The 21,663-nt window shown below is 36.4% G+C and overlaps 1 protein-coding gene across 1 annotated transcript in view; it reads right to left on the bottom strand.

Annotated features, from left to right (window-relative positions):
• Positions 1–17,153, bottom strand: part of LOC125231338 — a 35,227-nt gene extending 18,074 nt beyond the window's left edge. The window contains exons 1-8 of the mRNA XM_048136783.1: positions 17,054–17,153; positions 16,381–16,514; positions 14,432–15,211; positions 14,225–14,346; positions 12,421–13,917; positions 9,824–9,941; positions 9,658–9,717; positions 4,008–4,088 (exon numbers count right to left, since the gene is read on the bottom strand). Coding sequence (XP_047992740.1) covers positions 4,008–4,088; positions 9,658–9,717; positions 9,824–9,941; positions 12,421–13,917; positions 14,225–14,346; positions 14,432–15,211; positions 16,381–16,514; positions 17,054–17,153 — 2,892 coding nt within the window. The remainder of the gene's footprint in view (positions 1–4,007; positions 4,089–9,657; positions 9,718–9,823; positions 9,942–12,420; positions 13,918–14,224; positions 14,347–14,431; positions 15,212–16,380; positions 16,515–17,053) is intronic.
• Between the last annotated feature and the right edge of the window lie 4,510 nt (positions 17,154–21,663).

The following is a 21,663-nucleotide window of genomic DNA, read 5'->3' as shown; positions in this document are numbered from 1 at the left end:
GCAGAACAATATCAAACGTATTTATTTAATTAAATTAGCTACATTGGCAAATTACTAAAGTAGGTCGTAAACTCCTCGATAGAATAAAAGCACTCCTTCAACAGCAATGTTTTTAATTTATTTTTAAATTTACTAAGGCTAGTGATAGTTCTCCACTCACTGGGAAGCTTGTTGTAGAGCTGCACACTCTGATATTCGGCACAGTGTGTGACTATTTTAAGTAGGCTTTTACAATGTAGGTATTTCCTTCTTGTGCTTAGGCGTATCTCCCTCTCCTCAGGGGTCTCGTAGTCGTTGAGATTTTTGACCAAGTCTGAGAGGAGTAGAAGGATGTACAAGGATGGGACAGTCAGAATTTTTAAATCGAGGAAAAATTCCTTACAGGACTGTGTTTGTGGAACTCGCACTATAGTTCTCACGGCTCGCTTTTGTATTATAAAGGCTTTATTCATGTTATAGTCATAGCTGTTTCCCCAGCATTTGACACTATAACGAAGTTTTGATTCCACTAGTGCATGGTATATCATTTTGAGGTATTTTTGCTCCACTATGTACCGCAGACTTCGCAAGATATAACAAGCTGAGCTAATTGAGTTTTCTATGGTCGTTAGTTCATTTTTCCATGTGAGTAAATCGTCTATATGAATACCAAGAAACTTCACACTGCTTACATTTTCTATTCTATGGCCACAGAACGACAGATTCAGTTGGTCCTTTTGTCTAACTGTAGACTTCAGGAGCATGGCGCAAGTTTTACTCGAGTTCACCTACAGGTTGTTACAGCTAAACCACCAGTCAAATAATTCCAGAGCACGATTAGCTTTTCTATTCAGAGCCTCAAGTGAATTAGCGCTTACAATCGCATTTGTATCGTCGGCAAAAACTATTAGGCTGATATCCGACAATTCTCTTCTTATGAATTGTACCAAGTCGTTTGTGTAGAGCACAAAAAAGACTGGACCCAGGATAGAGCCTTGTGGTACTCCACGCGTTAGCTTAATGGGTCTGGATTTTATAACATTTTCCCGATCACCTTCTACATCTGTTATTTCCACGAACTGCGTTCTATTGTGAAAGTAGGATTGTATAAGATTTAAGGCCTTGCCTCTAATGCCGTAGAACTCCAGTTTTGCGAAGAGTATATTATGGTCGACCATATCAAATGCCGAGCTTAGGTCCAAAAATATTGCAGCTACTTTGAGCTTATCGTTTAATTTATTTACTATAGTATTTATTAATGTGTCAATCGCTTGAATGGTACCTTTAGACTTTTGGTATGCGTATTGAGTTTCACTCAGGATCGCGTTCGAGCATAGGTGAGCCATAAGCTTTTTTAGAACAATTTTCTCTAAAATCTTGGATAATGTTGGTAACAGGGATATTGGACGATAATTAGCTGGATCCGTTTTTAGCCCTTTTTTGTGGATGGGAATAATTCGGGCAATTTTGAATTGATCCGGAAATAACCCCTGTGAAAGGCAGTTGTTATACAAGTGTGCTAATGACATTTAATGTAACTTAAGTAGAAGGATCTGGAAAGAATGACTGTCTGTGTATTTACTGAATAATTTGATATACTTAGGTACAGTTCTATAACTTTTCCAAACATATGGATTAGTATAATAATAAAAAAAAAACTTACCCTGATGCTGATTTTTCTGCGGGTGACATGCCATATTTAAATGTCCATATTTAAATTAATAATTTTATCTTTAAAAGCACCTAACATGAACAAAACCTCGTTAATGAGTGAAAGGTGAAATGTACTTTCATAAGATATCACTATGTTTATCTTGTGGAAACATTGTAAAAGAGTTACTTGCATTATTTAGGTACCATTACGTCCATTAGTTATAGTGTCATGAGGAAATCGGACTAATCCCAATAAGGCCTAGTTATATACCCTTCAGGATGAAAGGTCAGATGACAGTTGCTTTGTGATACTAGTGCCTGCGCTAAATCTTAGATTAGTTGCCATAGCTGACCTCTGGCTCCTATGAGCCGTGGCGATTGTCGGGATAAAGCAAGGAGGATCTCTTGAGAAACTTAAGACGGTAAGAAGAAGACCGTTTTTAGGGGTTGACAGAAAAGGAAATCGAGATATTGCAGTGACGGTTGCCAGCCCATCGCCCACATTACAATTGAAATGATATCCCTCAGTCAACTTCTACGACACCCGCGGAAGGAAGGGGATGTCACCACATGAGCAACGGCCAGATTGGTGTAGTTGTATTTCAGTTTCAATATTTTTTTATTTTATTTTTTTATGTAGAGGTTACAGGCGGGGATTCAGGCAGACCAAAAAAGAGGTAGCGCGAGATGGCTTAGGACACATTCCATCCCTAGATTGGCAGGATTACACAAATGACAGGGTTGAATGAAGAAGCGAACTAGAACTAGCCTGATTTAGTTTCCCACTGTTTGAATCTCAGACTTGGAAAAATTAAAACTATTTATCTATAAAAATAAAATACTTATTTATAATGTGTTTATATGTTTTATATTGTTCTGTAAGTGTTTTTTTTTATTTTACTTTTATACTCATATTGTAAAAAAACTAGCCGAAGATAAATAAATAAATAAATAAATACCTACAATTCCTAAAAGTCTAAGTCCTGACTTCTCGGCAAGGTGCCCATCACGCAGGCAGCATTCTCGATTTCCCGCGCTGTATTGCAATAGCAATTCTTTGCACAAGAAAGCTGCCGGCGCGAGGATCACCTTTTGCTTCCTATAAACGCTTACCCAACTCCTGAGAAGTCCACGCGCTCCCTTACCCCACAGTCCGAGTGTCTCGACGACTTTTTATATGTCTTTCATGAAATTAAAAATAAGTAAATCCACCATGCCATAAGTTACATAATTAATTTTGAAACAAATAAAACAGGTAGTAAACCATCTATTAATTAATACGGAAACAAGTCTACAAGTAAAATCTCCTTGACGAATTCAAATTAGTTATACTCCGCCAGGTAAACTGAAGTGTGATGTTTACTGAATCAACACACAATCATTCCACGCGTAAACCGTCCAGTCCTTGATCGTAACAGATACGAACGCCCATGCCAACTCTAAAGCATTCCAGAAGCGATACGTAGCACTAATATATTCGAACGTTTCGTTTCCTTAGTTAGGAAATTCCTTTGATGCGAGCGGCGATACAAAACAAGCCCGGTGAAAATATTGCGCGCTCGCGGGATACGGGCAAGGATTTTCCAGACATTGGAAACCTTTTGCTGTATCTTACCTGCAATTATGCAGGTACATACAGCTTATCAAATCATCATGTTTAGAATCACGTGTGGTAATTTAAAAAAAATTTTTTTTTTTATTTACATGAACATATTTACATAATTATATAAGAAACTAAGACTAAACTTAAAAGCTAGCTAATGATTAAAATAGGCCCTTGAGGCATTGTACCAAGGATACTGGCGACATTTCCTCGCTGTATCGCAATGCTGATACGTTGTGCGAGGAAGTCGCCAGCTCTTCGGTCACCAGTTACCTCAACCAGACGCTTCGCGATTTCTGTGAACAACTTGTTCGCGCTGGGGCCCCATGGACCTAGAGTTTCTACACCAAAGGGTACAAAAAGGTATTCTTTGCCAAGACTTTTGTATTTATTACGTTTCAAAATTTCGGCACTTTCTTGGTCCGTTGGAGGTGAGACGGTGCCAATGTGTCTACGCAGGTAGCATCCCACACTAACATTCGTCCCATACTCCAAGGGACCAAGGACACTCCATCAGGCCTCTTGCCATCATCTCTGATTATGCCAGTCGGCTCAAGGAGAGCAGGCACATTGATGGTTGCAAGGGACCGACGGATAATGTCATTAAGCGACGCATGTCTCGAAAAACGGCCTGCACTTTTTTGACAAGATAGTCCATGGTGTCCCAGTCGGTCCACGTCCGTGCCACAAGAGCATATGTGTGGCGTACACACCGAAACCCCAAGTCGCAGACCGATCGCCAGTCTAAGGGAGGTCGGATCCAAGAAAGTACCAGTGTTTGGTGAGGGATGGGCATGTAGCCAGTAACCGGCTTCCCGGGCTCCGACCGCCAAAAGCCTCGCGTGTTCTGGACCTGTGAAGTTGTTTATTGTAAGCTAAATCACAATAAATATTATCCCAACTCCTTTGTGATTTTGGATTGTCTGGAAAGTTTCTGCCTGGGCAGGCAATTTTGAAAGCATTTCTGGCATCCTCAAAACCCGCAATCTCATAGTTTGTGGGCAAAGCCCTTAAGATATTTCCTATGAGATTTGACGCGCCATGAGTAGATGCCAAAAAGGCTGGGGAAGCGATACTGGTAATTTTGCGAATACCTAAACCACCAAACCGAATAGGAAGGGATGCTTGAGACCGAGATTTTAAAATTGATTGGTCAATCTGTCTATGAATGTACCTAATTTTTATTTTATTCAAACATATTTAAAGTTGTATAGCCTAAATAATGTGTACTTGTTTGGAATCTCTAAGTGAAGTCTCTAAGTCCAAGTTATTTGAGACCAATGTTATTTTCCATTCCTCGCATGAAACATCTTTTAGTATCTAACCCTCAATAAGTTTCCATTCAGGGTATCATAAATTCGTTAAATATTCACTTTGTTGTACAAGAGTATGTACAGTCTGATGCAGAGAGAGAGTTGACTGCTTCGATTTCTGTCCCAGTGTACCTTTTTTAAGAAAAAATAAAATTAGAGTTTTGAACTTTTATAGAAATAAAGTTTTAAAATCAAAATCGGAACAATTGGCCTGGGTCCTACGAGGTTTTGCGGGGAGGTCACTTCTCTGCCTCTGACTATACATGCAAGTAGTTACGTGTGCTTAATGAACGTTTTCAGTCAGCATTCGAAATCCACACAATGGCGAGTGAATGCGTCATCGATTGGCCACCACTGGCGCGTGAAACGGGTTATACGGCGCGACGGCGCAGATATAGAATGTCGGTGATCGACTATAATTTTTGTATTCTCTACCGAATACCACAACGAGAAAAACTACACGTCTGGATTCGTCAGTGTGACGCGGAAATAGAAGTGGGTCAGCGTTTGATTTAATGACCGGATGGTAATGCGCTAACGATGTGATATGAATTTTATTTATATTTGAATGTTTATATATTTCAAGTGTAGGTATAAAGAAGAATACCCGAGAGGAATGGAAAAAGAGGGGGGAGGCCTTTGCCCAGCAGTGGGACACAATAGGCTCATAATAATAATAATAATAATAGGTATAAAGCATCATTTCCTTTACCTGTAGCTTTCAGTAGGTACATGAATACAGAATTAAATCGGACTAATCTTAATTTGACCACTTAGTCTTGCTAGTTTGAAAGGTCAGGTTGCTACACTTGCTACGTTTCTGTTTTATTATTTACATGAGAAATAACTCAATAGAAGTAAGGGGTAAGTTTTTATCAGGTTATTTAATCATTGATAATGTTTTCTTAGTACAAATCATAATACTTACTTACAATTGTCACCGGCCAAAATATGGCCCGTTTTTAAACATAATGTTTTTACAAAATTATAATTATTTCTAATCCTAAAACATGGAGTTAGTACCATGTCCGTGTAAAGTGACGCTGAAAAAGATCTAGTAAAATAATGATAACTATATGTACTACTAATTAGGAACAGGTGGCAATATTTCACATAATTATCATCTCATTTAAACAAGACATAATCTCGTACTACCATTTGTCTCAATTAGAGACAAAGTAAATGTGCGCGAGAATAGTTTATGTTCGTAACATAATGGATTAAATCTTTTATTCGGCAATAAAATTAATTAATTGACTCCTAAAATACTGTCTAATCTAACTGAAAGCCAGTTCACTTCCTGAATGAACTCGGCTAGTTGTGGGATCATTCAATCACTACAATTGTCTATTTTCATTGGCTAGTATCTCAAACACTGCAAACTGACGTTGTTTAGCTTCCTACGTTTCCGCTTGTCGGCACTTCAGCATTCCTATTTGCAATATCATGTCGCCGGCACACTTTACAAGAATTGATGACATGGATTTGTAAAGGAATTAGGTCGAATACGTGAATCAAGTAACTCCCTCTATATATTTCACATGTTTATTGATAATGACATTATTTATGTAAGAAGTATACAAAGTATAGTTCTCTTATTGTTTTAAAATATCCTTTCGTGCTTTTAAATTCTGCTCATTAGGAATTCTCTTTTAGCTTATTACCCGTTAGTAATTCCGCAATCCTAGACACTAACGGGTTCTCATTAATTTGCTAGTCGATCCGTAACTGACGTGCGAGCAATTTACTGTGATTTAGCATTCCCTGACCAAAAATAATTGGCTATCATAGCCAAAAGCAACGTTAGATGCCCACAACACTGGTACTGGACCCTGAATCATCAGTGTCAATGGAGTGGAAATATAACTTCATTTTGGCACGGACAGACTATTTTCCTTGCAGAAATCAATGGTGATATCTAGACGCCAGATGTAATACAAATGCTGCGGAGATATGCTAATCATTGAACTAAAATTAACGGTCAAATATGAAAACAAATATGCCATAATTACCTTGCAAAGGCGTACTAGGATTCCACGTGATTTCGTTGCATAGCTTTTTGGCAGATGGTTGGTAAATTTAACGATGATTTATATACCAAGTAATAAACTATACAATCCAAACAGCGACTGGGTTATGAATAAAATTTGACACGTGTAAATAATAACCCAAGTTTTATTATAATAATAATCTTTCATTCATTTCATTTTATTACGCTAGTAGTACCTACTGAGGTTTTATGTACGCGAAATAAAATGAGTCACATTTTTTATGTTTAGGTACGTTTGTAATGAATAAAAAAAATAAAGTTATTGTAGTCTTTAGTACAGTCAATAGTAAAAATATGGGTGTAACTACAACATGCTCAAAAATATGTCCATGCTGCCATCTTAATCCGTCGGCATAAGAGCTATGGGACATATTTTTGAGCAACTTTTGTATTCTCGTTATTTACATTTCGAGATGCACCGAATATTCGGTTACTATTCGGTATCCCGCCTTTTCGTGCGGATACCGGATAGTGACATACTTTCCGGCCCATAAACGGATGTGCTATTTTTGATTGAATGATTTTAGGGTAAACAAATTAAATGTAAAAAAATAACAGTTACGGTTATAATAATTACTTATTATTAAAAAAAAACATTTAAACAAAAACGGACTCCGAATATTCGGCCGATGGTTGGGCCGAATATTCAGTATCCGGTATCCGGCCAAACAACTATTCGTTGCATATCTAAATTTTATAATTGTGTAGGATGTCTTAAAAAAAATATATTGATAGGTAGGCTATTCGAAAGCCAATGCGTTGATTTCGAAATAATTTATGAATCTTTTTTTGTTTTTAGAAAACATCACGAGCATGATTTCACAAAGTGCCTGTCCGTAAATTGTTTTAAACAAGGCATAAAATGAATTGTCGCTATATCTGCAAGTATCTGCATCTGCAGATATTTTTAATGTTATATTTATTGTTTTCATAATAATTTTCGTTATACCTTTGAAGAGGACTCATGAACCGGAAATTTATGTTGTTGTTTAAGACAACTTCACAGGGACTTCTGAATAACTTATCATAATAACACGTCAAAAATATTTTACTTCTTTTCCGAAACCTTGTAATCGACTGTAAATGTATTTCTATTTGTATGTGAGCTCGTGTCACTCTAGTGAGCGATGGTTTTTAAATTTTCGGAGATGAAAATAGGGAAAGCGAAACGGCGTTGAAGAATACTTGGATCCTATCCAAATATAATGACAGAAAACCGCGTAAAATAGCAATAATTTGCATTAACGACGACTCGTGTTTATTTCAGCGGATGAATGAAATTCTATATGGTAATTACTTACCGTTGATCGTGTACAATGATCCGTGTTTATATGTTGTTAATACGCTTTTCTGTGTTGACGCCGTGTCGAAATATCTGAAGAACATGAAGGTGTGTGTCTGTCACACACTTGACCTGTTTTTCGTGATTTGTGTCAAAAATATTGTGTTTGAAAAGTTTTTATGTGGCAGGTAAATGTGTAAAGTATAAAATATGTCTTTCAAATCTAAGGTTGCTTATGCTCCCCGTGAAAAGGACCATTTTTATTAACCGTCGCCTCATATCTCTCAAGAAGGACGGCTATCAAGTCGTCTGTATGTTTTTTTTAAATGTTTGTTCCTCGATATCTCCGTCGTTACTGGACCGATTTAAAAAAAATTTTTTTTGATTGAATGTATATGCAGATTGGTCCCATTTTTCTCAGAACCCAGTTCTGATGATGGGATCCCGGAGAAATCGAGGGAACTCCTCGAATCTGAAAGGCATACATATGGTGATTTTTTAAAAGAACAGCATGCATTTAGGTACGGAACAGTGACATTTGGTGCAGTGGAATTGCTGATGATGGTCAGAACCGAACTCATTAAATCTGAACGGCACGCTTATCCGTGTTTCACTTAACACTAAAAACCTGAAAACACTTTGTTCAGAATCGAGAGTAGAATCGATTGAGCTATATCTTGATGGGGGTAATATTTTTATTTAAATTAGTATTATAAGTTATTTTTTACGTGCCCATTCTATTGTACTCGTAATACAACATTGTGTATATCGCATTGCTAGAGGTTGTTTACCTTTTTTCAGTATTTAGGGGTATTAATACTGGCCGGTTACTTGGACGATTATTTTTTCCGCTACTAGTTTGACGTTGTTTGTCAGTTTAATCTTAATGTTTATCATAAGTCATAACAAATTGAACTCGTACCTAATTACAACCTTGTCATTTTGAATATTGAGTTTATTTGCTTACTGCGATTACCTGTCCAATTTGAAGTTTACTGTGACAAAGCTTTAAAGTGTTTTACAGTGACATCTTAGCTGTCTATTGGTAAACCTTATGTCGTTGCAGTAACGTACACAAATAAATAGTCTTATGGTTTATGATGGTAGTTAGCAATTATTTTATTGAGTGTAGAGCTAAAAGTCAAGTAGAGCTGTACAGAAAATTAAAAATTCAATTAAAAAAAAAGTAACGATCAGATTAAAAGATGAATACTCTAGATGAGTTTAAAAAAATAAAAATCAGTTGGGGTGTCTGAGGTTTTGAGTGATACCGGAAACACCGTGTAGTGACTTCGGTATTTTTATAAGAACAGCATGCACTTACGTCCAGAACATTGACATTTGGTGCAGTGGAACTGCTGATGATGGCCAGAACCAAACTCCTCAAATCTGAACGGCACGCTTATAGTGACTTTGCCATTTTTATTTTATTTTATTTATTATATTTTAGAAACATACAGTCGTTTACAAACAGTACTTATACAATATTGTTAAAGTATATAGACCTAGAGTTTCATTAATTTGTTACATAAAATCACAGTCTGTTTTTTTTTAAATGTTACTTAACCAAAACTAAACATTTGAGAGCGTAAGAAAAGGAAAAGGTACATTATTACCTAAACAAAGGCACGTTTTAAAGTATTGATGGAACAAGTGAATATATCTATGTTAGAAAGCTTGGCATTTTCGTTAAATAGTTTGCAGGCACGTCTTATGAACATATTTTGTGCATAACACGTTCTACTGTTGGGAATCGAGAATAATCTTTTCTTCTGACAGTGGCGCTGACGTCTACGGGGAACTCTGAGCTGTATTTGGTGTAGTAGTGAGGGGACATCTAATACATTGCGCATAATTTTATAGAGTAAGACGGAATCTGCGATATCTCGACGGTTACTGAGTGTTTGAAATTTATGGTGGATTAGAGATTCGCTATAACTAACATGTGTGTGACCAGTTCTAAAATCAAGAGTTTTAAGGAACTTTCTTTGTATCCGTTCTAGTCGTTCAATATGGATATTATGATAAGGTTTCCATACTGTATTAGCAAACTCGAGATGACTGCGAACAAAACTGTTAAAGAGGATTTTGTAGGTGGTACTATTTTTAAAAGGTTTACCAACTCTTAGAATGAAGCCCAGTTGTTTGTAAGCTTTTTTTATGACAGAATCTAAATGAGGTATGAACGATAGTTTAGAATCCATTAGAACTCCAAGATCACGGATTAGTGTTACTCTACGCAGGTGATTATTACACAATGTGAAGTTATATTGTGCATTATTTTTTTTTCGTGTAAAGTTTATTACAGAACATTTATTTATATTTAAAAATAAATCATTATCTTTACAGAATGTCTCAAAACTAGTTAAATCATCCTGCAGCAAATAATAATCTTCAACCGTATTTATGACTTTATAAATTTTCGTGTCATCTGCGTAGAGCAAAACCTTTGAGTGTTTGATATATTTATCTAAATCGTTAATAAATAGCGTAAAAAGCAACGGGCCTAAATGAGATCCCTGGGGTACACCGGAACTAATTGTTTTCCATTGAGAAGTGTAACCTGATAATACTACACATTGGCTTCGATTTTCAACGTAAGATTTGATCCAACGAAAAAGGTCTCCGTGTATCCCGAGGTGCCAAAGCTTAAGAAGAAGCTTATTGTGACAAATTTTGTCAAAGGCCTTGGCAAAATCAGTGTACACAGCCTCTACACATGAGCCTCCATCCATTGCGACTAAAATATCATTGGTAAAAGTTAAGAGATTAGTGTCTACCGACCGACCTTTGAAAAAACCATGTTGATTGGGGCTGATATGGTTTTTAACTACTTGAGAAAGCTGGCTAGTGACTATTTATAAGAACAACATGCGCTTACGTCTAGAATAGTGACATTTGGTACAGTGGAACTGCTGATGATGGTCAGAACTGAACTCCTCAAATCTGAACGGCACGCTTATAGTGACTTTGGTATTTTTATAAGAACAGCATGCACTTACGTCCAGAACAGTGACATTTGGTGCAGTGGAACTGCTGATGATAGTCAGAACCGAACTCCTCAAATCTGAACGGCACACTCATAGTGACTTTGTGTGATACTATACAGCACGACCACGGATGATTTTATTAATTCTGATGCGGTACAAATTCACGAAAAAAAATGTACTTTTTTGTACTGACGTTTAAAAAAAATGTACCCTTATGATTTTGGAGTTTCGACATAGGGCCCGGGGTCGTGCTAGGTAGGTACTCCCTGGCACGACCACACTATATTTAATGAGATTTTAAATTTCTGTTGCAGTACAAATTCACGAAAAAAAAATGTACTTTTTTGTACTTACCTTTTAAAAAAAAATACCCTCAGGGTTTCGGAGTTTTGACATGGGGTGTGGTCGTGCTAGATAGGTGGTACTTCCTGGCACGACCACACTATATTTATGTTTAATTTGATGGTCAAATGAATACTAAACAAGTGTTTTGAAATTGTACTATGTAAATTACTTCAAAAACTTAGTGCGGTCGTGCCAGGGAGTACCTATCTAGCACGACCACAACCCATGTCGAAACTCCGAAACCATGAGGGTACTTTTTATAAAAAGGTAAGTACAGAAAAGTACATTTTTTTTCGTGAATTTGTACCACTACAGAAATTAAAAAAATCATTAAATATAGTGTGGTCGTGCCAGGAAGTACCACCTATCTAGCACGACCACACCCCATGTCAAAACTCCGAAACCATGAGGGTATTTTTTTTTAAAAGGTAAGTACAAAAAAGTACATTTTTTTTCGTGAATTTGTACTGCAACAGAAATTTAAAATCTCATTAAATATAGTGTGGTCGTGCCAGGGAGTACCTACCTAGCACGACCACAGGCCCTATGTCGAAACTCCAAAATCATAAGGGTACATTTTTTTTAAACGTCAGTACAAAAAAGTACATTTTTTTTCGTGAATTTGTACCGCATCAGAATTAATAAAATCATCCGTGGTCGTGCTGTATAGTATCACACGTGACTTTGGTATTTTTGTAAGAAAAGCATGCATTAAAAGCAGTTTTAAAAAATACTTACCTACACATTTCTACATAATCCAACATTCGCAAGTAGCTTTCACCAGAACCCGAAAGGCGACGGTTTTTTTTTTCTTAAAAATTATATTTTGATAAGTAGGTACACTTAGGTATTATTCAAAGAGGCGCTACAAACGCGCTCGATTAATTTTTTTATCTATATCTGGGCGTAGCACACTAGTGTGATAAAGCTTATCACGTCCGTGCGTCTCTATCGTACTTACATACAATAGTATGAAAAAGGCGGACTGACATGATAGGCCTATATAATAGTCGTGAAAGGTGATTGCCCGCAGGTTACGGAGATTATGGTAGTGGTAACATTATTATGTGAAATAACAACAAAATTATCATAAAGGATATTTTTTTAATAAAAAAACTAAGAAAACAAACCGATAACTAAATATTGTGTCCTTCAAAAATGACACCTTTTGTATCCTATTTCACTCGTAGATGTAATCACCACGCTAGAGAACTGCGACGGCAGGGGCTAAAATATTGGATGTAGAAGCAGGTTCATTTATGGGTATAACCCTTTTGTCGTCGGTTTCTCCTATGTTATTGCCCCAGGTTGTTTTTGGGTGCAAATCCGCGACAGATTCTATATTGTTACTATTATCATCTTCTACAGTAAGCGTCCCGAAATTTCTGTTAATTTTCTCGTTTATGTTGATTTTATCTTCCAATTTATCTTCGTCTGGTTTTGGAGTTCGGTCTAATATATATCTGTTATAGTACTTGGTCCTTTTTTCTTCGTTGCGAGTAGTATATTTGTTTCTTTTTTCTTCGTAATTGTACTTTTGTTTTCTTGCCTCGTAGTCATACTTTTCGTATGGGCTACTCCTTAAACGAAGAGCATAAGGCTCCTTGCTTAACATATAAAAACCGTCTTCTGCTTCTGGGTTAAGATCACTTTGCCCATCGACGTCGTAATCCTTTGTAACTTGAACATTGTCAGTAACAACCTCATCACTTAGTTTCGCAGGAATAGTAGCATGATCGTCTTTTGCCGGTTCATAATCTTGGGATTTACCATATTGAGTCTTCTTTAAATTATAATCAAAGGGTTCTCGTTTTGGACCGTAAGTATTCGGTTTTCCGCTTCCATCCCATTTCTTCGAACCGTCATATTCTCCCTTGTTTGCTCCGCTACTATCTTTGTGCGTAATAATAATATCTTTTACTAATACATTTGGCAATGAAATAAATAGTTTATCATCGAGGTTTAAGTCAAAAGGATAGCCAGGAGATAAAGTTGCAGAATTAAATTCTGTTTTTGGTGTGACGTTTATTCCTGCAGCTGTTACTTTTACATAGGGTGCCACAAAAATCAGTAATTCCATCGGCAGACCTTCTGGCGTCCCTTTCGGAAGTAGCAGGCGGGATGGGAAACCGGATAAATTCTCTAGCGAATTCAATGGTTTAACGTCTAATCCAAATTCTGCGTCTTCTACTAATTTGCGAAGTACTTTAAGTGAAATGAAATCTTCAGACGTTCTCTCAATTGCGTTAGATGTTCGAGATATCACGTTACTACCAATCTTTAGGTTACATTCAAAGCTATCTAATAACATAAACAAATCTTTCTTCGCAGCAAATTCGCCGGGTAAAATTTTTGGTCCTAAATAAATCTTGACTAATCCCTTCTGACTCACTAATGAAGAGATGTTGAGCTTAAGAGTAAATGGTTTATGATTTAATCTGCTTTCAACTACATTGACGTCGAACATTGGGCGATCTATCGATGTTCTTAAAGCATCAGTAACCTCAAATTTGAATGGTTCAAACATTGTGTTAACTTTTTTGACTTCTACGTTTAGAATTTGCACTCCAGGGAAGTATAGCTCATTTCTAATGTACCCAGGAAGGGATTTAAGAGCTTCATCTACTACATCCACTATTTTTTTAATTATCTTCCAAGATACTGGATCCCGCAGAGATGTCATATAGTGCGCCAACACGGACCTTGAAATAAATAAAATAATTGTAAATAAAACAATAAAATAAAAATAATACCTTCGACGTATATTGACTAAGATAAAGACCGTGATTATATTTTTTTACTATATGACCATCATGATGAATAATGATGATGATGTAGCTGCGTCAAAAAATCGGAACCGTGACAAAAAAAAAACATAGTCACAGCGTACATCCAGGTCAGGGCGGCTTATGTCTAGTGAAACTAACTGTGGATTATTCATAACTCTTAATGTATCTTATTTTAACCATAAATTACACATTGTATAGGTATTTGGTTTAGAGTAGATACCTGTTTTCAGTTGCAACACCTCCAAAGAATCTGCGAGCAACGGATTCGTAGTTTTCTAAGTTAGTCACCAGAAGGTTCATAAGCTTACTGATAATTTGTGATTTAGTGTATCCATTTTGAACCTGAAAAAAGAGGATTAAATTAGCATACTTTTCAAAATTAAAACGTTTTAACATAAGACAGCCAAGTTTGTTAAAATTAATTTACCATTGTAGGAACGATTTTTATTATGTTGTCTTCAATATTTTGTAATATATTTAGGCCCGTAATATCCAAGCCACTGAGTCTCGGTGTAAATCCTTGACCATTAGAAAACACGAGCATCGGGTCATAAGAATCGACATTGCATGTACTCCAATCAAACTTCTCTAGTATCGTTAATCCATTTGAATACCGCTCTAAATTATAACGAGCGTTCAATTGTTTCATGAAATGGTACATGAACTCTGCGTGGTTACTATTCACATCTTCAGTGTTAAACCAAGGAGCGTATTGAATCCTCTTCAAGAAATAATATGTATTCAATCCAACATCTTCATGGAAATATGCTAGTTTAGATTCACCACTCGCATCCATGTTACATGTGTAATTAGCATCTAATATATATGAGTTGCCTTCATTAACTATGCCGTCTGAAACAGGCACATCTTCACCAGCCAATAGAGACGACGCTTTGATAATAACATCCTGACGAATAAAGTAATGTGGTAGCAATTCGTATGGAGCAGGGACTGTTATTTTTTCAGTGTCACGCCTTTTCAAAATTGCTAAGTATATGGCGTTTACGAAAAGTCCGCAGTTAACGTTTTGGCGGGCCCATGCCGCCGTTTTGTAAAAGGTGTCGAAAGTTTGGGCGTTGTATAGAACATCGTAAAGTAGCTGGAACTCAAACATATGGTCTTGATTCAGTTCTGTGAATATCTCGCCTTTTTGCAGCTGGCCGTTGACGGAATATAGCTTTTTCAGGTTATTGACCATTTCAGGATCCTGAAAAACAATGGTATGATCACTAAATAATATAAAGAAATATATTAGTCAGCCCTGCAGCTCCAGTATTGGTTTTATTTCAGTCTTCTCTCAGTAGGTAGGTACTTTTCACTGAGCTTCTCTGAATTGAATTAGCATAATACGTGTCCGTGAAAACATTATGGCATAGAATATAGATGGGCCGAATATGGACTTTGCCGAATACGAATATTCAGCCGAACATTCGGTTCAGCTCTTACCGAACACGAATATTCAGCCGAACATTCGGTTCAGCTCTTACTATTCGGTAACGCCATATTTTTAAAGCGGACGTTGAGATTAAAACTATTACCTAAGTGATTGATAATGGTTACATGTGTTACTACAACTATGTTCGTATGATTTAGTGGATAACTAAAACTTAGATAAAACAATTTAACCCATATCCCATAGTCGCCTTCTATGACACCCACAGGAAGAAAGGGGGTGGTGAAATTCTTAACCCGTCACCACACGGGCGGGGTATTATGGGATATGGGTTAAATTGTGGCGTAGGCGAGAGGCTGGCAACCTGTCACTGCAATGTCACAGTTTCGTTTTCTTTCAACCCCTTATTTGCCAAGAGTGGCACTGAAGCTTTAGTAGTTTCATGTGTTCTGCCTACCCCTTTATGGGATACAGGCGTGATTGTATGTTGTATGTTGTTGTAGTTAAAACAACTCTGAACTCTTCTCAACTCTTAAACTGACTGTAGTCCTTAACTTTTTTAAAAAACAATTGTATTTATATGTTGACGCATAATTATCTCTCTTTAGTAGTGCCTTAGAAAGCTACTAAAATAGGAGCTTATTATCGAATGTAATACGTAAGATCTTTATTAGTTATTTACTTTGTTTATTCGGTAAATATTCGGCAATGCAATCGAATTATTCGGCCGAATACGAACATTGAAAAACTTGCCGAATATGTCGAATACCGAATATTTACCGAATATTCGGTCCATCTCTAGAATAGAACATTAGGTACAGTAAACGGTCATAAAGAATGCATATCGGTCTTTGGAAAGAGACAATTAACGTCACATAAGCAAATAAGAGACAGCGCTCTACGAAGACGAAAAGCTGATGTGCATTCTTTATGGTTGTTTACTGTACATAAAACACTACTAGAATATATGTATTTTTGCATACCGTATATTTATCCGCTATGGAATCTAAAGTAAACTCCTGAGCCAATCGGACAATGGTTGGATCCGCGCTTTCTTCACAAACATTGTCAAATAGTGGCAGTAATAGCTTTTGCATATGAATCCATCCCATAGAACCTGTACAAAATACAACCACAATGTAAAATTTTGTCTATCTACCTATCTTCACTTAAATCATTAACAGTAAAGATCAATAACTAAAACCGAGAAAAGCTCATATTAGGAACCTTACTAATCAAAATAGGAACCTTAAGGAACCTTTTATATTGGAACGTTACATATAACAATGACAACTTAATAGCAAATAACAATACTTCTGTCTAAGAACGTAGACAGCCCCTAAATTACACCATAGTCTAGTTTTTCTACTGATCAATATATGTAAGTACTGTAAGTAGGTACCCAACATAACGTACAAATATAGGTACCTATTATTTGTAAAGAAAAGCTAGACATTTTCTGTATTCATTTCAAACTTTCTATTCATTATAATCTATTCTGATGTATATATTTGCCACGAAATGGTCCCGACTCAGCATGGTGTTAGCCTGGGAGGGACAATGCTGATCTTCCGTCTATGATATCGTATGATATTCTTTCGTGATATAGATATAACTTACATTGTAAAAGATAAATATAATTATTGTAATACATACTTGTCTTTATTGTTGGTTGTTGTATATCTGGAACCTTAATAAGGAACCCTAAACTGCCCACGGCTAACGCCGTAACTAACACTACTGTTACCTTCTTCATTTTCACCAAAACACTGTTGATTTCTGAACCTGTCCCTCAATATTTATAGAGTAATTTCTAAAAGTTCGTAGACACAATTTGAAGATAATTGAATAGTTGAATGTACGAGATGTTTGTGACATGAGAATAGGTAACTATTGCAACATAATCGTAATTGGTTATTAACCCAGTTATTTGGTTAATAATTGTTGATATTGTGAGGATAACAAGGTTATCACTTAAGGGTTTCAATACATTTATTTTCTACTAAAACTCCGGGATATTTCTTAGTAGTAGGCAAATCTTTATGTTGCTGATTAGATAGGGCAACTATTAAACCTATAGTATGTCTACACTGGATCAACAAAAATATTCAAAATGTTTTCTAGAAGAGATAGCTCTTTTGCGGTAGGTGGCCCACCTGGTCGCGCGATAAATGATAAAACATCTGGCCGTCCCTATCGCACTTACAAGAATAGTGCGATAGGGACGGCCTGATATTTTATCGTCTATCGCGCGACCATGCTTCCCGTGCTGGTTGTCTGCCTCTATTTACAAGAATTGTTGGTCTAAAATGTACAAATTTAATCGTTATTTTTATAAGTATTCCTATAACGAGTGTACGTCTTACATTTACATAAATATACGACATATACATAATATAGTTAGTTATATTACTACTTTAACGACCGTACACACAATAAGGTCAGTTAAAAAACAAAACTCGAATGGTCAAGGATTCCGTTCTTATCATTTGTGTTTTCGACTAAACAGACAATTATTTTGATGAACGTAATTTTTTTCTGGATTTACTGAAATACATGTTATATATTAAAATAATACATACCATACATATATATTTTAACTAATATGTACACAAATAAAATACCTATTGTATAAATTGTCGATAAGTCATCGTCGTTTCTTTAAATTATTTAAAATTTGGGCTATGGTAGTATAGGTACTTGTTTAAACATTACATGTCGATGATTGAAAAATAATATTACATAACATTACATATCGAAGCGCTGGTGGCCTAGCGGTAAGAGCGTGTAACTTTCGATCCGGAGGTCGCGGGTTCGAACCCCGGCTCGTACCAATGAGTTTTTCGGAACTTATGTGCGAAATGTCATTTGATAAATTGATATTTGCCAGTCGCTTTTCGGTGAAGGAAAACATCGTGAGGAAACCGGACTAATCCCAATAAGGCCTAGTTACCCTCCGGGTTGGAAGGTCAGATGGCAGTCGCTTTCGTAAAACTAGTGCCTACGCCAAATCTTGGGATTAGTTGTCAAAGCAGACCCCAGGCTCCCATGAGCCGTGGCAAATGCCGGGATAACGCAAGGAGGATGATGATGATTGAAAATAATACTCTTTATTGCCACACCTCAGTAGAAATACACAAAAGCAAAACATTTATTTTGATGATGTCAACTAACTCCTAAGAGTCTCAATAAATATAAACCTATGTAAACGGCTCCCAAAGACATGTTTTACCCTTATACCTTCTTATAATTTAGATTGACGGCATTTAGTCAAGAGGTACATTGGTATTCAGGTCTCAAGGCCCTAATTATTTAAATTAGGACACAAAACGCACCTATCCAGTAACATGTGAAATTGATACGATACCTAGTCTGCTTCACTTTAATGCAATATAACACGACATTAACCTCAAAAGGTAAATTAGATATTACATACTACACACATATTTCATAAAGTCACGTAAGTATTCCCAATCTGGGTAAGTGAGTACAAATGGACAAGCGGTCCAGATACTTGTAACAAATATTTGTTCCTGAGTCATGGATGTTTTCTATGTATATAAGTATGTATTTATCTATTTAAGTACCTATGTATATCGTCGCTTAGCACCCATACTTAGTACAAGCGTTGCTTAGTTTGGGGCTAAGTTGATCTGTGTAAAGTGTTCCCAACATTTGTTTATTATTTATTATTTAATTATTATTTAAATAGTGTGCTCACACTGCTTATGTTTCATGTGTAAAACTGATCAAGTTTTAGATCCACTCTTGGCTCTCTTAATTCGTCTCTTAAGTCTGTATTCATCCCAAAAAATCATGTGTTACAACTCTCATAAAATATTGGAGGGTGCTCATGCTTTGTTATTAGGACGAAAGTAGGCTAGTGCTTAAGTTCCCTAATAATGTATGAACAAACTTGGAATCTATTTGAGTTATGGGACGTTGAGTCACATTGCCAATCGGATTAACGCACATAATTATAACGTGCATGCCAGTGTGCGTAGCCGAATGCAGAAACGCTCACGATAATAGTTCGTAGCTATCTATCTCTATCGCTCTTGCGTATTGGCACGACAGGGCGAGACTACATTTCTGCGGCGTTTCGGTGGCGTTTCGCGTCGCAGAAATACCATTCGGCTACGGGGCCAGACCGGCATTTACAAGCTCGACGCTCAATGTCATCTTGTTTGTTTTCGTATTGACATTGCTCCGCAACTGTAAGCTTTGTCAGACTTTACGTATAAACATACAAAATTATTAGGTAAGTCAGTTAGGTGGGCTTTTACCTTAAAATAAGTACGTTGCTTACGCGAAAAAATATTATTGTCATAAAATATAGTTCCGATATATTTTGTTGATAAAGCTAAAAGATGTTTACTTACTTATAGTATCTTGTAAACAAACGTAACATTAGCATTGGCAACTAAACTGTGGAAAGTATTTAATAGCTAGGTAAGGTGCATTAGGGTAATTCCGAATGACAGAAATGCTCGGATAATTCCGAGGGAAATCTTGATATGATGAAAATAATGGTGATTTTTATGCGACTTTCGTAATTAGAAGATTTTCGGAATTACCCTTAAATGCACCTTACTTCAATGTACTTATTCACTAAGGAGAGGCCCGTTCAGTTACCTGTCCAATTGTGTAACTCACTCTTGACCGGACAAAATACGAGCAAAAATGCCCTACGTATATTGGATATTCATTTATATATAATTTTATTATATATTTTTTATTTTATGTCTTAATGTAGCTAAGGTTGAATTGGATTCCATTTTATTCGAAATAATAGAAAACGAAATCGCGGGTAGAAGTTAGTGTCCTAAAATTAAAATGTGAGTTTATGATTAGAGGTTGACGAATAACTATTATGAGCAAAGGTGTGGTTTGTTATACAACTGTACGTAAATCTCGTTTATTTACTGACTTTTCACACACTTGGCAGTAAAGCCGTCTTAGATCTTTGAAACGAGGTGCCAACGAAGGGGAGGACTTAACTATACTTTAAATCACCGCTGTCGGGAAGCGAACCTGCCAATTGTAGCGCGAGGGGATTTGGAAACGAGCTACAAATACTACAATTGACATGTCGACGCTGTGTATGTCGATATGACGTACTAGTTTGTAATAAACTGTTTTGTGGCAGATAATATACCTATTCTAGACTTCTCAACTGAACTGTGTACCAGTTAAAAATAATAGTAGGTACATTACGTTCCAAGTGTGGAAAAAAAGGAAGTTCCAAACGAGTGGCAAAAAAATTAAAACACGATCGGTGTTTAAATCGACACGATTTTCTTTTTTGCACGTGTGTTACACGAGGTTTTTCTGTATATAAATATTATGGACTCTTTGAAATGTCGATATAAGCACATGAAGTACCATTTTTTGTACTCGTCGATTAAGTATAGCTCCATAATACAGAGTGTAATAAAAATGGTGGTGATCCGTTTAAGGGCGTATTCAGTATCGTATTCTCATCAGGAAAAAGTAGGATAAAAATTTTTTTTCGCAAAAATTTTTTTTATCTTTGTATGGAGATTCGACCGATTCGCGCGGCCCGGCTCATACAAAAGTGAACATTTTTTTAGCGAAAAAAAAATTTTCTTCTACTTTTTCCTGATAAGAATACGATACTGAGTACGCCCTTAAACGGATCACCACCATTTTTGTTACACTCTGTATATATATTTAACTAGCGACCCGCCCCGGCTTCGCTGTCCCTACGTACCTTTGTATGCTTAAATCATTAAAACTACGCATCGGATTTTGATGCGGTTTTTTTTTTATAGATAGAGTGATTGTAGAGGAAGGTTTACATGTAGGTATAGTACTATACCTACATGTAAACCTTCCGTTCATGTAAAATCCGTTGCGTAGTTTTAATGATTTAAGCATACAAAGGGACATAGGGACAGAGAAAGCGACTTTGTTTTATATAAGTACTATGTAGTGATGATATGTTTTTATTGATCCCGGGCGCAAAAACGACCTTCGAAATTAGACGACTTTCGAAATTACGCCAATGCACCCTACGTAGTATAAAAACTTTATTATAATATAATAAGCGTTAACTTTTAATAAGTCTTCATTCATTACCATTCAGCTATGTAAGTTACTACCTGTCAAACAAAACAATCTAATTAAATATTTACCAACTTGATGTGTTTACATTAATTAAATTATGCACTAAAGTTGACATTCCTTGACCTGGCGATAAGTCGCCGTGGCAACGGCTGGCAAACTTTCTCACTTGACATTCA

This window comes from Leguminivora glycinivorella, chromosome 11 (assembly GCF_023078275.1).
Source record: "Leguminivora glycinivorella isolate SPB_JAAS2020 chromosome 11, LegGlyc_1.1, whole genome shotgun sequence".
Classification (NCBI taxonomy): domain Eukaryota; kingdom Metazoa; phylum Arthropoda; class Insecta; order Lepidoptera; family Tortricidae; genus Leguminivora; species Leguminivora glycinivorella.
The sequence above is the reverse complement of the archived record's forward strand: the minus strand, read 5'-3'. Positions and strand labels throughout refer to the sequence as shown.